Raw genomic sequence first — 17,593 nt, 5'->3', positions numbered from 1 at the left:
AAAACTGAAGTACTTCCTTTGGTAGAACTGTCCCCAACAAACGGAGTAGCAGTTTTACTGGGGCTTGTGCATATTTCTTCTTTTCTCAACCAATAGTTCATGGAAAGGATAGCTAACATCATTTACACTAACCCACAATATTGCTAGAAATGTTAGCTTAGTAGATATCAACTCAAAGCAATACCAACCCTTTCCATTTTTCTTTTTATATGAAAATTCATTTTAGAAGGTAACAACCCCAGACACATAAAGATTCAAAATAAATAAAAATTTTCAGCTGGCACATCTTCCCTTCTTGTTCAAATGTTTATGAGAGCTTGAATATGTAAGTGTTGACTTAGATATCTCTAGAGCTCCACCAGATTAAGTCAAGATTCTTATTTTTTAATAAATTGCTAATCCAATCATCAGTTCACTCATTCACAAAACCAATACTTTCCTATAAAACAGTTTCTTCAGAAAAAAAAAGCACAAATCCCTCTGAAATCAATGTACAGTACATGTATCTAACTAGAGAATTTGGCCTTTCAGGAGGCCAGTGATGGACAGATAGCATATTCTTTGCCTTTGTATTCCAACAGTAAATTATGCCCCTGCCATTAAAATATAGCTACTCTTACTTTGCTCCATGCAGCAATCTAACAGCTGTCTTGTAAAGGGGAAAAAAATCTCCAGTGCTTATAAACTGTTTAATGTACTGAACAAATCTAATGATTTTTCCCAGTGGTACTGGCATTTCAGTAACACACAGCTTCATTTGTCCCTCCCATGACAGAGCTAACGGAAGGAAGCCTCTGTGAGATTTCACCAGTTTTGCGTTTAGAGATGGCAGGGCAGGGTTTACCATCCCAAATAATATATCAAGGAACCTGAGGGGGGAAGGTAAGACCACCTGAGGGCAGGTCCTCTGTTCCTTGCCCTTGTTGACTCCTGATTAAAAGAGAAGTTGTTAAAATATGATACAGCGAGTGAAGAGGCTGGAGTATTTTCCATGCTTCTTTTGCCTAGAGTTCCCAGTCCAAGGGAGGGCTGGGAATAGGTAAAAGACCAAATGATCCACATTACAGAAGATTTCTCAACACCTGCACCGGAACACTAGGGGTGTATCTAAACTGCACCGTAACTCGAAATAAGCTATGCAATTTGAGCTACGCAAATTATGTATCTTATTTGAATGCTAATTCAAAATAGCTTGTTTCATCATTTGGTGCTATCTACACAATGCCAAAATTCAAAGTAAATCCCTTTTCCAAAATGTCTCTTATGCCTTATAGAATGAGGTTTACAGTGACATCAGAATAGAGCGCCTGAAATAATGGGCTTGCTGTGAAGTCGCGGGATAGCTATTTTGGCATTCAGTACTTGGAAGTTCATGCCGATATTATCACATTAATTGCATTAATTGTATTCTCAAGATTTTCTTCACAACCATGAAGGTTGGAAGCAGTTTTTTTAAAACAAAAATTGAGATTTTGATGCCATGTGACTTTCAGATGGGCCCTAGGCATCTGCTTGGAGCTTGATCTCATTCAGCTTACGGGTGTAGTATGGGTCTGTCTCCCTTACAGGGAGAGATGACTGAAGTGCCTATCAAAATCCAGCAGAACACATAGTATTTTATTTTGCATATCTGTACAATCTACTGTAAACATTATGACACTTCGACATCTAAAGCAGGTGGAGCTGAGCCAACCACAATTACAGTGGTTGCTACAGTTGCATAGAATTTTTCTTAACTTAAAAACAAAGGAAAATTGCACAGAGGTGTTTATTTTGCAAAATGACATATCGAAAGGTAGACTGTGTACATTTAATTCTGCCCCCTGACACTTCCTAATGTTGAAATACAGACTTTGTATGCTACAAAACTTTATTTTAATGTAAGGGGGGAATTTGTGTACAATAATTATCTACTGTGGGCCATGGATTAGTTTACATTACAGATATGGAAGCATATGTAGGTCTCTGCCCTGAGAAGCTAACAAGCCACAAATCCTTAGTAGTGTACTACCGCTGCACACTGGAGCCATGGCAATTCCATTGTTTCACCCTCCACATTTGCAAATTTGTGCCTAATGCCATTTTTATCTATTTATTTTGTTTTATAATCACATCTTTGCAGCTTTAAATTAGTAATCTCATATTGTGATGTGAAAGTAACTGTCAGGTTTCCCAGTAGTAAATCATTTAGGTCTTCATAAGATAAAAGCAACAGCGAGAACTGTATTCAGAAACCAGATGCAACTCTCAGACTACAGCAGGTATGTGCTCAACACAATGTTCCATTTAACAAGTAGCTAAGCATCTTCTGTGCCACCTTCAGCTTCTGAGTAGTCGCAGGGTACAAGTATATGTAAATCATAGAATCATAGGTGAATCATAGAAGATGAGGATTGGAAGAGCTCTCAGGAAGTCATCTAGTCCAACCCCCTGCTCCAAGGAGGGCTAACTCCAACTAAATCATTCCAGTCAGGGCTTTGTCAAGCTTTGCCTTAAAAACCTCTAATGATAGATATACCACCACTTCCCTAGGTAACCCGTTCTAGTGCTTCACCACGCACCTAGTGAAATAGTTTTTTTCCTAGACATCCACCAGCACAATTTGATACCATTGCTCCTCATTCTGTCACCTGCCCACATTGAGACTAGCCTGGCTCCATCCTCTTTGAAACCCCATTTCAGGTAGTTGAAGGCTGCTATTAAATCCCCCCTTATTCTTCTCTTCTGCAGAATAAATAAGCCCAGTTCCCTCAGCCTCTCCTCATAAGTCATATGCTCCAGCCCCTTAATTTTTGTTGCCTTCTGCTGGACTCTCTTCAATTTGTGCACATCCTTTCTTTAGTGTGGTAACCAAAACTGAATGCAGTACTTCAGTTGTGGTCTCACCAGTGCCAAACAGAGAGGAATAATCAGTTCCCTTCATCTGCTGGCAATGCTCCCACTAATGCAGCCCAACATGCAGTTAGCCTTCTCGGCTACAAGGGAACATTGTTGACTCATATTCATCTTCTCATCCACTGTAATTCCCAGGCAGAACTTCTGCTTAGCCAGCTGGTCCCCAGCCCGTAGCAGTGCTTTGGATTCTTCCATCCAAAGTACAGGACTCTACTATTCTCCTTGTTAAACCTCATCAGATTTCTTTTGGCCCAATCCTCCAATTTGTCTAGATCACTCTAGACCATATTCTTACCCTTCATCGTATCTACCTCTGCCCTCAGCTTAGTGTCATCTGCAAACATGCGAAGGGGGCCCTTCTGTATAGAAGTTAGTGTTTGGTAGTATAGGTTCAGTGTCCTGAAAAATCAGAGAGGGCAGTGCAAAGACGGGAAGAAAATTGGCAGCATGTGACCTCTAGAAGAAGAAAGAGGAGAACTCAAGTACCCTCAATGCAGACAGAGGTAAGAAACTATTTTCAGGCTTGCTGCATGGACACTATAGTGGAGAATGGTTCGGAAGAGCTACTGTAGGGAAGAGAAGGAGATCCCATTGAATTGGCATTGGATGCACTGTCCTAGTGGTGGAGGGTTCCATGAAAACCACTTACAAGAGGAGGAGATGCTTAGTCAGTGACTTCCTCCTAAGGGGGCTGGAGTAATCCAGAGTGGGAAATTCGAGAAGTGTGATGCTTGTCTGGAACTAGAATTCAGAATGTGACTGCGTGTTTACTGAGACTGACCAAGCCATTGGATTGCTACTCCTTCCTATTTCTCCATCTGGGTACCAATAATACTGCTATGAAAAGGTGGAGGAGTTGCACTGTATGTAAGAGAGCAGTATGATTGCTCATAGCTTCACTATGAAACTAGAGAAAAGCCTGTTTAGTGTCTTTGGGTTAAGATTAGAGGTGAGAGCAACGAGGGTGGTGATATCATGGTCAGTGTCTGCAATAGACCACGGAACAAGGAGGATCAGGTAGACAAGGCTTTCTTTGAATAGGTAACAGAAGTTTCCAGATAACAGGCCCTGGTTCTCATGGGAGGACTTCAATCTCCCTGACATCTGATGTGATAGCAGTACAGCAGTGCACAAACAATCCATGAAGATTTTGGAAAGCATTGGGGACAACTTCCTGGTGCAAGTGCTGGAGGAACCAACTAGGGGTCATGTTCCTCTTGACCTGTTGCTCACAAACAAGGAAGAATTGGTAGGGGAAGCAGTAGTAGGTGGCAATCTGGGCAGCAGTGACCATGACATAGTTCAGTTTAGAATTCTGATAAAAGGAAGAAAGGAGAGTTGCAGAATATGGACCCTTGTCCTTCAGAAAAGTAGACTTTGACTCCCTCAGGGAACTGATGGACAGGATTCCCTGGGAAGCTAATGTGAGGAAGAAAAGCATTAGGGAGAGCTGGCTGTATTTTAAAGAAGCCTTATTGAGGGCAGGGGAACAAACTATCCCAATGTGCAGAAATAATAGCAAATCACATTACAGTAGTCTTGTCTTGGGGCTAAGGGCATTGATGCCATCAAAAAGTTGCCACAATACACCAGTCTTTTTTTTTATAAAGAAACGTGTATTTATCAAATGATTCTTGGCTATAGCTGCTATTTGAGCAGTCAGTAGCAATTCTGTATCTATCAAGATCTCAGAATAGCGAGTCTGTTACAAATGTGAGAATTTCACACAATCCCCTCCAATTCTTCCAGTTACTTCCCCAATGCTTACCAACTTTACTTCTTTTCTGGACTGAACCTCAGACTTCCAGCCCTTCTCATCTAGTCCCAGGCATTCCCCAAACATGAAGGACATAATGAGACCAAACTTTATGATTTCAGAAGTTTCTCAAGGCACATAAATCACAAGACATGTCTCTTTTCAGGAAGAGGGCTTCCATCAACAGTAAGGTCAGAAATATCTGCAGAAATCTTTACTTTTAAAATACATTTCACACTGTAGCTACAGTACTTCTCCTCAGCAAACGTTTCAGATTACAATGCTGATTAGAAAACACTGATAATATCTTCTTTGTGCTTCAATTGGAGCTAATGTGGTAATAGCTTTGCTACAAACAGAAATGCTGTTGAAATTAACTGTTGTGGAGACGTATGAATACCGAATTAATTAAAAAAGCTGTAAAGAGAAAAAGGGAATGATTTCATATAGTCACTGCTTATTTAAGTGGCTCTTACTATGCAAGCAAATTTCCTAAATTTGTTGCATATTTAATTAAGTTTGCTTTGCTGACCTCATTCATAAACTTTAATTAAAAACATTTTAAAAACTCATTCAGTTTCTGGTTTTGGTTATAAGATATAAAACTTAATCCTAGATACTAAGCCAGTTAAAATAACTTCAAGTTAATTTTTTATATATCCCATTTAATGAACAGAAATATAAACCTATGAATCTGAGTTTTATTGCTTAAATGAAATTTAAATTTTTATCCTGCAAAATATTTCCTGCATAGATGATTCAGAATAAGGGACAGCCTATAAACATAGTTTTTAGTAATGAATTGGTATCTTTGCCAAACACGGAGAGATTATAAAATGTAATCCTGAATGGTTTTATCAACAATTTCATCTAAACAAAAATATAAAAAATCTTGGCTATAGATTCTTTGCCCAGATAGAATGTAATGCTTCTATTGTGATTTATGTTTCATTAAGATTTGTCATTTTCCTGTTCAATTTATGGCACTGCCTGGAACTGTGTAGAAATTCAGATGCTAAGATAGTAGTTAGAAAATGGAAAAAATAACACTTGTAATTTAAATATCTACGGAACTTTATGAAACACAATGAACTAACTGAAGTTAATTAGAAAATCTGTTTATACGTAAAAGCAGTGTAAAGTTGGTAAATTATAATGTTTCATGTCAGAGTAGTTACCCCCAAATCTTGTCATTTCAAAGATAAACATCTAGGGTACGTCTAGACTGTGGCGCTATTTTGGGATACATCTGGTATCCTGAAATAGCATTTTCCTCATCTTTATAGCACACATGTTATTTCAAAATGCAATCAAAATAAAGAGTGTGCTACTCCAATGTTCCGATAAACCTCGTTCCACAAGGATTAAGGGACTTGTTGGGATAGCGCTCTATTACAAAATTTGGGGCTATCTAGACAGCCAAATTTTGAAATAGACTATTTTGAAATAAGTTGAAAATAAGCTATGCAATTTGAGCTACACAAATTGCATAGCTTATTTTGAGCTAGCACTGCAGTGTAGATGCACCTCTACAGAAAAAAATTGGGGTGACTGGCTTCTACAGGTACTTCCCTTCCATGTTGCCACCCAGGGCAGCTCAAGCCATTCCTGCGTCCTGGGCAGTGGATGCGCCACACATTTGCGGCTCTGCCCCCGGGTGCATGGCGCATGTGTGGCCCTGCCCCCAGGTGCTTGGCACACCTTACAGCTGCAATCAGGCATGTGGCGCCTGATTGCAGCTCTAAGGGGCGCTGCGTGGCCCATGGGTGTGTAGTGCCCCTTACAGCTGCCATCAGTCTCCCCCTATAGGTTGGCGCCCAGGGCAATTGCCTGGCTAACCCCCCCCACTCTTAATCCAGCCCTGTTGCCACCTAATCACAGCATTAAGTGGATTAATGCAATTCAGTGATGTTAACCACAAGTGTTAATGCTAGAAATTGTATTGTACCTCTTATTAATGGTAGCCCAACTGTTATTAATGTTATCTGTCATCAGTTCTACTTTTCTGGTGTCATCTGTTGAGTAGTCACGGAGAAGCTTAAGTGCCATGTCATTCACCACATCCACATGTATTTGCCACTGCCGCAGCTCCTTTGAAAATTGCTAGAGGGAAAAAAAAACCAAATAAAACAGGAATGAATCTCAGCTTCTCTTAAAAATAAACCTTGAATATTAGAAAAGTAGATGAACCTTTAAACCTTTAAAACCTTCAAGATTAAAAAAAAAAAGGAAGGATCTTCTGTTTTCTGGTAATAACAGAAACAGCCTCTGTCACATGTGGTAATTGTTAGGCCTAGGCCTTTTTTTTTTAAATTATGGGGCACAAGAAGTCTGCAGTACTACCAACAAAGGGCTGACAAGACTAACAAACAAAATCTCCACTGTAAGATAAAATGTGGCAGCCAATATTGGTAAGGCAGTGAACAGAATCATAATAGTTCTCTCTCAGAAATAAATAGTTGAATAAATTATTGTGCACTCTGACTATATTTGTCTTTGTGATGGAGAATTTATTATGCTGCGGAATAGGGGTGGGGGGAGGGAAAACCTTAGTAAAATAATATACTGATATACTGCCAGGCCCCCTTTTTTTCTTTGCAATGTGACATAACATGAAAGCTTGGATAAATAATATGCTTTTTGAATTTTTGCACTCTATTAAGAATTATTTGTTTATGTAATTAGTGCCATCTACTGGATCAGTACTACACTTGCATACTTCAAAATAAAACAACACTATTAAAACTAACAATAAGTTACTATAATGCTGATTACCCATCTCTTTTTTTAGGGGGGGGGGGAAATAGTTTTAAGAAAGCATTTACAATTTTAAATATATTTCAGTGTTTTGTGTTTTAATTTTTATCTAGATCTCCTAATAATTCCTTCTTCACTAGAAAAGAAGATCAGAAGATTAGAGAATTGATTACAAAAGTTAACCCAACTCCATATACTTTTCCTGTTTGCCTGCCTGTCATAACAAACACTGGTAAAACACTGTATGCATCTACATCTCCCCAAGTCAATAGGTTACCGACCATCTTTTATAGTCCGAGTACAAAAGTATGTGCTATATTTGCCAAAAACTCTCATGAAAGGATTATTATACTCAGTAGAATAGTGACAGAAATGTAGCCGTGTTAGTCTGGTGTAGCTGAAACAAAAAACAGGACATGTATCACTTTAAAGACTAACAAGATGGTTTAATAGGTGATGAGCTTTCGTGGGCCAGACCCACTTCCTCAGATCAAATAGTGGAAGAAAATTGTCACAACGATATAAACCAAAGGATACAATTTAAAAAAATGAACACATATGAAAAGGACAAATCAAATTTCAGAACAGAAGGGGTATGAAGGAGGGAGGTAAATGTCTGTGAGCTAATGATATTAGAGGTTATAATTGGGGAAGCTATCTTTGTAATGGGTAAGATAATTAGTGTCTTTATTCAAACAAGTGTAAAGTGTCGAATTTAAGCATGAATGACAGTTCAAAGGATTCTCTTTCAAGTGAAGTCTTAAAAGGTCTTTGAAGCAGGATGCAAGTAATCAAGTCATTGAGACAATGTCCTTTCTCGTTGAAATGGCAAGAAACTGTTTTTTCTTTGTGATCTTGTCTGATATCTGTTTTGTGGGCATTGATCCTTTGGCGAAGTGTCTGAGACGTTTGTCCAATGTCCATAGCAGACGGACACTTTTGGCACATGATAGCATAAATTATATTTCTGGATATGCAGGAATATGTGTTCTTGATCTTATAACTCACTTGGTTAGGTCCAATAATGGTATCAGCAGAGTGAATATGTGGACAAAGCTGGCAACGGGGTTTGTTGCAAGGGAAGGTATCAGGGTTGGTATTAGTGTGTTATGTCTTGTGGTTGTTGGTAAGGATCATCTTGAGGTTAGGTGGTTGTCTATAGGAAACTATGGGTCTTTCTCCCAGAGCCTCTCGGAGTTTAGTATCCTGTTCCAGTATAGACTATAGTTTATTGATAATGTGTTGGACAGGTTTAAGTTGGGGGCTGTAGGTGATGACAAGTGGTGTTCTATTGTTGGTTTTCTTGGGTCTGTCTTGAAATAGATGGTTTCTAGGTATTTGTATGGCTCTTTCAATTTGCTTTTTTATTTCTCCGGGTGGGTAGTTGAGGTTTATAAATGCTTGGTAGAGATCCTGAAGTTTCTGGTCTCTGTCAGTGGGATTAGAGCAGATGCGGTTGTATCGAAGGGCTTGGCTATAGATAATGGATCGTATGGTGTGTTCTGGATGGGAGCTGGAAGCATGTAGGTAACTGTATGAGTCAGTGGGTTTTCTGTAGAGAGTGGTGTCTAATTTTCCATTGCTGATTTGTACTGTGGTGTCCAGGAAATGGATCTCTCGTGTAGAATAGTCCAGGCTGAGATTGATGATGGGGTGTAGGTTGTTAAAATCTCTGTGGAATGTCTCCAGTGTTTCTTGGCCATGCGTCCAGATCATAAAGATGTCATCGATGTAGCGTAAGTAGAGAAGGGGTAAAAGGGGATGGGAATTGAGGAAACGTTGTTCTAGGTCAGCCTACTGTGGGGCCATGCGTGTACCCATGGCTGTGCTGCTGATCTGGAGGGATAAGTTGTTCTCAAACTGGAAATACTCAGTAGCTGGCTGTATAAATTAGAAACTTTCTGAGGAAGAGTGAGGCTTGAATTCCTTTTCCAAGAAGAAAAACCTCAGTAAATATAGATTCTCCTCTTTTCCCAAAGTGATGTTCATGTTGAAATCTGGTTTTGATTCAACCAACAGTCTTCACACAAAGCTAATGATAACTAAGCTATTTTGTCAAGAGCTATGCATGATGGAAAGGAGTCAAGTAAAATAAATAAATAATTTGAACAATATGTTGTGATTGCTCACTTTAAAGTTTACAGATTCATTCTCGATAAGCTTACAAAAGTTTTGATACTTATCTGATCATTTAACGGAGTCTCTACCTAGGCTAGTTTCTTCCAATCACACAAAAAACTTCAGCTTCTCTTATCTGCTTTGAGCATTATAGGTCCCCTTAACTTGGGAACAGGAGAATTACAAGATGTAGCTCATGTGCTGGAAGTAGTTTTTGCTCTACTTTAAGTGGGAAGTAATATGCTGCCTGTTAGGAGAGCTTCTTTTATTTCTTTAAAGTGAACTGGCATTTTGGGATGTCCCTGTAAGACTCAAAGAGAGTCATAAGATTGTAAAATTCAGGAAAACACGAGCTCTTTCTTCATCTAACTTGCATTTTAGAGCAGCAGAGAAGCTATCTTGGCCAGGTGAGAGGTAACTGTGTCCTGCTATTCTGAAGGTGATCTGTCCTTTGAAACCTAAAAGGTAACAACGTAACTACCTGCCTCCACAAAGATAATCTATTTCCACAGCTAAAAGGTTGTGGCTGGTAAATGAGAGGGGGAAGATAGAGGAACCTAAAAATCAATATATTTTAACCTTCAAAAAAGTTGTTTTGCAGGAGAAGTGATGGCTGCTTTTCAATGTTACCAGAAACAACTGAAGCTTGACTAAGCATTTTCTTAAATTTACTCACTCATGACTGTGTATTGTCAATAAGTCAGAATACCTGATAATTTTAAATACTAAGGGCTGGATTCAGCCCCTGGTCTCATTTGCTTTCATGTATGCTACTCAGAGCATAGGACCAACTCCACTGAAGTTCCAGGTCCATTGTATCCCCAAAAGCAGATGGCACTGGCTAGGGAAAAGTCACAGCCACGGCGGCCAGACACATGACCTTTGGCAAATCCCTAGGCAGCCTCAGTTGGTGGAGTGACTCTGAAACTCTGATCACACTTTAACTATGCCCTCACCTGGGCTTATTTTTATTATTTTGTATGTTAGATACTTTATTATATGAGGGCTTTTTTTTGCTACAAACTTTGTCCATCTATTCTACATCTGTAAGACTATCACTGTGCCCATACTTTAAATTTTTTTCCCCATTTATAATGTGATAAAGCCCTAGCTATCATACATACACAATTGCTGTTTTCCAATCAAAATTATTATAGTAGGTTTTTTTACATTTGCTTTATAGGTACAAAAATTATCAAAACAGTCTGTCCATGTTGTTGACTAATGGCCTGTAAACTTTCACTTGGAAAATGTGTACCTTTTTCTAGTCCCATGTGAATTTAAATGACCTTATAAACTCCTCCAAAGCAGGCTTTTTTAATGGAAATGCTGACAGACCTATTACAATGCTACTTCCAAAGTGTCGATTCTCACCATTAACTTCAAGACCAATCTATTAAATCCCTGACATTAGTAAAGAACAATATCATTCAGAACATAAATGAAGAGTACAGAGGATTTTGTCTGAGGAAACAATTTGCATTTTCCAGTTTACTGGAAATGAGTATTTAATCTTTTCAACAATGTTGAAGAGTGCACACTTAAGTCATTGCTCCTGCTCTATGCTTTTCTCAGAGACTGAAAGCAAAGTGTTATAGTGAAAGGTTTATTGTCCAACCTATTAGAGTCCCATTATTTTCTGTCTTACATGACTTGATGTAATGAATTTTTATAATTAAACTAATGGAATACAATTTCTTTCTTCTTTTCTTTCTTCTCTTTTTTCTTTCAGGCCCCATTTCTCTTCCATCTACTTTGGAATAAGTTTAAACACAAAGTATTAAAAGTGCTTTACTACCTTAATTTCATTATGACATTTTGTAAAGCATTCGTCTTGTTTCATCTGTGTCCTCTCTTGAATTTTCTGACTTTATTAAAAGGCTTAAAGAGTTAGGGATGTGCATTAATCATGATGCTTATGTATATTTTTAATTTTATTTAAGTAGAAGACAGTAGTTGCTATGTTATTAGTGAGAAAGTCTATGTAATTAAGGGTTCTTAATTAAAAACAAGTAAGGAAATGAGAATGGATCTTTCTTTTTATCCATGTATTACCCAGGGGAATAAAATAAACTGCTCTCACATACCCAGATATGCCAATATGTATGTATAGCACCATTCAATTTAGATCATGTCACTTTCAGCATTAAATATTTATATAACACAATTCTGGAAATGTGGTCCCACCCCTTCCCCTTCTCTGGATGTTCTTTTCAGCTATTTAACTGCTTTAGAGTGGAATAACCATTCATTACTGGTCCTCTATTTCAGTGTTTGTGCAGCAGTGGGTATCATTCCTATAATATGCTACCGCACTTAGAACTGTATGTTATGAAATGTGGTATAATCTATGAAATGGCACAAACAGTACAGTTCTTTTTCCGTAAGGTTGGTCTATATCTGGAATGATAGCAGATTAACCTGGCATTGCTTGGGTTTTTAACTCAATTATTTTTTAAATAAAAGGAAATTCTACATACTTTATTTGAATAATATGTTTTTTATTCATTTTTATTTTGGATTTATTAAAAAGGGATTGTTAATTTTTTTCCATTTTTTTAGTAATTTTTTAAAATGGGAATTAAATAGGAATCAAGTATATTTTTTTCTTTTATCCCTATAAACTCTTATCATCATCACTATGTTTTCACAGAAAAAGGGCTATAGCCAATTTAGTTTCCAATAATGTTTTCTTCAAGTTTTCAAACCTTAAGCACTGATTTAGTGGTGCCAAAACAGAGCATTACTCAAAAATTCTTTTTTTTAATTTCTTTTCTTTAAGGTTTATTAAGAAGCAATCCTATCCAAGCTTATCCTATTTCTCTGGTTCATCTTGGTTCAGTCTCTTTCAACATTTGTTCTATGATGTCAATTTTGAGGCCTGAATTTGATTACGGGATTCCATCTTTTTTCTGTTTGGTTTTATGAGAAGCAAACCCCTTCCAGGCCAGGCCTGCCAATGGGTGGTAGTGGTTGCGGGGGTGGTCCAAAGGGGGCAATTGTCCTTGGGTCTGACAACTCAAAAGGCCTAAAGCCCAATGAGTAGCAGCAATGGCATTGGCCAGAACCTGGAGCCCTTTAAATCACCTCTGGAGTGCGGTGATGTGCACTCTGGGCAACACTAAAGGATTGGGGGGGTGGGGTCCCAGCACTGTGCGACAGGTGTCACTGGGGGTGGGGCGGTGCACTCTAGATATTGCTCAGAGCTGGCTGCCCCCATTCCTGCTCCTTCCTCCCAAGTTCCTGATGTTGTCTCCCCTGTTCCAAGCACATCCTATTTCCCTGGCACATCCTGTTTCCCTGGTAAGAATTTGCATGTAACACGTTTCTTAGTATATTAGAATTAGCTGGAATCTTTTGTCTATTTTAACTTTGTAACTTACTTGGCTCTCTCTGTTTTAATTTGCAACCAACCACTTAAATCTTACTTTTTATACTCAATAAAACACTTTGTTTTTTATCAAGCCCAGAGTAAATAATTGTTACCTGGGGGAGAGGGGAGCAACCACTGTGCATCTCTCTCTTTCATTGGGACCTTATGAGCTTTTTCTGTTTATTTGGGTTCTGATCCTGTTTGGGGTTGTCTCCTGGGTGATGAGCCCTTATAGCTGAGCTCTTCTGGAGCTGAACTGGTTCAGCAACTGTGTTGCTCTGCAGGGAAAGGCTTCAATGCTTCAAACCTCAAAGCTTGCCTTGGCTGGGGGTGGGGGGGAGACAGGATATTCTGGCTCAGCAGGAAAGGGCAATGGGATCCCTAGAAGGCAGGAAGGTAGGCATCAGTGGCTTGATCAGCACACCTGGGGACAGACCCAGTGATCCAGCCTGTCACAATGACCTCAAAGTCCTTTTCAGAGTCAGTGTTTCCCAAAACAAAGTCTCTAATCCTGTAAATATGGTCTGCATTCTTTGTTCCTGGATCCATTACTCCACATTTGGCCCTTCTAAAATGCATATTTTCTTGCATTCAAGCAATTCATAGATTCGTAAATTCCAAGGCCAGAAGCATTGTGATCAAAGTAATGTATATTGGAAAACATAATCCCAACTATACATATAATATAATTGAGTCTAAGTTAGGTTGGGTCATTGTGGGTTGTTCTCTAAAAATAGCTTCCATATGACAGGAGATTAATAAGACTCGGACATTTCAGCTTAGAAAATAGATGACTAAAGAGGGTATGATTGGTCTATAAAATTGTGACTGATATGGAGAAAGTAAACAAAGAAGTGTTATTTACATCTCATAACACAAGAACTAGGGGTCACCTAATGAAATTAAGAGGCAGCATGTTTAAAACAAACACAAGAAAGCATTTCTTCATTTCTTCACAGCCAGGCAATTCCTACACTACAAAGAAAAGTCAGAAAATATATGTAAATTGCAAACCGCAATTTGTGTATCTTTTTCCACTTTTCTTCTGAAAGAGGCTTTTCTGACATTTGGCCCATCTACACAGGGCCAATTATCAGAAAATAACCCTCTTTTGTAACATCCCTTCTTCCTCGTAGAATGAGGTTTACATGGATCTGCTTGTCTGAAACATTTTTTTTTTTGAAAAGCCGTCCCATTCCTTGGATGTAAAGCTCTGCAGTGCAGACATAGCCTCAGCCTATAGATAGTCAACTCTTTGCCAGAGGATACTGTGAAGGCCAAAGGGTTAAAAAATTAACTAGATATGTTCATGGAGGATAGGTCCATCAATGGCTATTAGTCAGGTTGGACAGCTTATCATTTAGAAAAACATTCAATCATGATTTAAAAATTGCTAGTGATAGAGAATCCACCACTACTCTTGATAAGGCATTTTTCAGTGTATCAGTGACTTGTTTTTTCATTATGTAGCAGTGATCCAATATTTGTGTCATCTTCAAATGATTTGATATTGTCTTCAACATCACAGGTAGAAGATGGGCATTAGTTGCCCAAGATTCTTCATACTTCCTACTCAACCCTGATTAAAAGGAACAACTTTCTAAAGGGAAAACAAAACTGGTCTCCATACTTATTAAATTAAAACTTTGGTCTCTCTGCTGAGATTGCTACTGTTACTTTATTAATTCAACCTGCTTGGCTAACAAAACTCACATTCATCACAGAATAATTAATATGACTAAGATTAATTTTTGAATTTTAAAGTGAAAAAGCAGACTCCCATTGCGAATTTTCCATGTTCTGTATTCTTCCAGACCTAAACCCAGTCCCTAGCATATAATTCTTGAATGGAAAGCCACAGACACTGTGAGTGATATTCATTTTGAGTAAGTCAGAAATAACTTCAGACATTTGAATAAGACTGATTTTCAAGTAAGAACTATGCAATACATGCCCAGTATTACAATTTAAAACTCTTACAACTGGAAATTTTAAAAGGGTGTCAATCACTGGGGTAAATTAAGACCTAATTATAGGTTTGAGATATACACCAGGGCTGTGTCTACATTGGCATCCCTTTCCGGAAAAGGGATGCTAATGAGACACTTCGGAATTGCAAATCCGCGGGGGATTTAAATATCCCCCGCGACATTTGCATTTACATGGATGTCGCTTTTTTCTGGCTCGTGGTTTTTGCCGGAGAAAAGCGACAGTGTAGACGCGATTCTCCAGAAAATAAGCCCTTTTCCGCAAGATCCCTTATTCCTACTTGAAAGGGATTCCTACTTGAAAGGGCTTATTTTCCGAAGAATCACATCTACACTGGCGCTTTTCTCCGGCAAAAACCCCGAGCCATAAAAACGCAGCAGCCATGTAAATGCAAATCCCGCGGGGGATATTTAAATCCCCCGCGGATTTGCAATTCCGAAGTGTCTATTAGCATCCATTTTCCGGAAAGGGATGCCAATGTAGACACAGCCCAGTGGAGTAAAAGCAATATTACTTTATGCCTATGTACTTATTCATGTGATGTACTAATGTATTTCATTTGTGCCCTTGGTAGCAACAAACTCCATAAAGAGGTAGGATCAAAGCTCACTGAAATTAAACAGAATTTTTCCATTGATTTCAGAGGACTTTGGATCAGGTCCATGAAATGGGACAGTTAAGCAGGAGGGGAGGCAGGGGCGGGAAAGGTAGTGGTAATTCTTGCTGACCACACTCCCTAACATCAAGCTCCTTCATAGACCTGGATTGGATAGCTCTGCAGTCTGGGGTCTTGATACATCCCTGGATGGGCTGCTTATTTTCTTATAGGTAAATGCACCAAAGCTGTCATCTGAATTTTGCTCGGCTTAAAGAATAATTAATCATTAAAATAGCAAGCACAAGAGCTTGTCTATATAGAGACCCCCTCCTACATCCCAACTGCCTGCCCCAAGAGCAGCTCAGAGGCACTCTCACACTCCATTTCCCTTAATCCAAGACCAGGGCCTGCACCCCAACACTCTGCCCCACCCTGATGAAAGTGAGTGAGGCTGGGCAATAAATGGTGTATGGAGTGAGCAGGGGTGAGGCCTCAGAGAAGGGGAGGGAAGGAGGCAGGGCAAGGGTATTTATATTTGAGGTAGATCTTGGGTTGCACTTGAATTAAGAAAGCAATCTCATGCTTTAAAAGGTTGGAGACCACTGTTCTAAACACTCACCCATTGGATATCAAAATACATGTGCATGTTAAAACACAGAACACTTGAAAGCAGTTATTTTGAAGACCAGATCTATTTCTAGATCCTTCAATTCAGTTGCTATTTTATAAAAGAAGAAATCTAAATCAGCTAAGCTCAAACAAGATTTCAGTTTTCTTTTGAATTCATGTACACTTAGCTCAGCCAAGCACAAAATAGCTATTGCTGTCCCATCTGAGAGGCTTTTATGCAGGATTTGACACAATAAGAATCACAAAGCAGACAAAGATTTCTTATTCAAAGGCTGGGGGGCGGAGGGGAGCCAGAATGACCCTCTCTGAGCCAGAGGTGAATTTCTTTTCACTTGTAGGAAGGATTACAAGCAAAACCAAACAAATGAAAGTAAACTAAGGTGACTGGCACTGCCTGCAACTTTACAGCCTCAGGCTATTATATCAGCATGTGGGGAATGCAAAGCAAAGCAAGGCCCGACAACGGGTATGATGATCTTACAGGTTTTCGTAAAGAAACTATAACACGTTTCATAACATTTGTAGATATGGGCTCAAGATGCAAAATTCAGCTCCAGGTCTGGACACTGAATGCACCAACTGTCTGGGTTATTCAAGATCCAGATTTTGATTCATAACTAACAATAGTGACATTTTTTTCTTCTTTTTGTTTTATTGATGGATTGGATATTAAATATTAGGATATTAGCTATTCTCTCATACACTCTCATCTACATAGAGCCGGTTTGAAATTTTTTGACAAAACAATTTTTCATCAGAATATGCAGATTCACCAACCAAACCTTTTTGTTGTAATGCATCAATTTTAATGAAAAATGTCCATCTTGAAATGTCTTAAGTCTGGTCAGAACTGAATAGAAAGAGAAAGACCAGCAATCCAGAATATTCCACTTAATATTCAAAGCAGGGGCTAGAATCTGGGTGTCTTGCAACCCAGCTGAGTGCCCTCACAACTGGGCTAAACTTGGGAAGGAGTGGGTGAGAAAGATTGGAAATTTTACCCATAAAAGAGAGAGACAAAGGTCTCAGATTTCATCTTGATTTAGAAAAAGGGGAACAATCTGAAATATAAAAAGTGATTACAGTATAGGAACAATTTCCCCATCCAGTTCTATTTGTACATAAGCATATGCACACTCCTACAGATGCATACATATTGTAATTTTAAGTTTGTGTTGAAGATTCATATTCGAAGGGAAGAATGTTCTAAAATGAAGTTTTAAAATTACATTTGTATTAAGATATGTGACCGTCTCATAAAGGTAATCCTGGTGAGTCTAATAGCAGGAGGTGCTTTTTTATGCTAGTAAGAAATGAAAAATGTGGTTCTCTATTTGTAAAATAGCTGTTTTCAATATTCTTACTTGTCTGTATACTTTATTTGAAGTGGAGAATATTTTTTAAACAGTTACTTAAGAACTTGTTTATAATTTGTTCAACTAACTCCCCCCCCCCCCCATCTTCACATTAGGAAACT

The 17,593-nt window shown here is 38.6% G+C and overlaps 1 protein-coding gene across 11 annotated transcripts in view; it reads right to left on the bottom strand.

The window, feature by feature from the left end:
* Positions 1 to 17,593, bottom strand: part of DMD (dystrophin) — a 2,108,520-nt gene that overhangs the window by 465,912 nt on the left and 1,625,015 nt on the right. For all 11 annotated transcript variants that reach the window (XM_075916549.1, XM_075916586.1, XM_075916651.1 and 8 more), the window contains one exon: positions 6,600 to 6,754. In XM_075916549.1, coding sequence (XP_075772664.1) covers positions 6,600 to 6,754 — 155 coding nt within the window. The remainder of the gene's footprint in view (positions 1 to 6,599; positions 6,755 to 17,593) is intronic.

The sequence above is a fragment of the Pelodiscus sinensis genome, chromosome 1 (genome assembly GCF_049634645.1).
Source record: "Pelodiscus sinensis isolate JC-2024 chromosome 1, ASM4963464v1, whole genome shotgun sequence".
Classification (NCBI taxonomy): Eukaryota; Metazoa; Chordata; order Testudines; family Trionychidae; genus Pelodiscus; species Pelodiscus sinensis.
The sequence above is the reverse complement of the archived record's forward strand: the minus strand, read 5'-3'. Positions and strand labels throughout refer to the sequence as shown.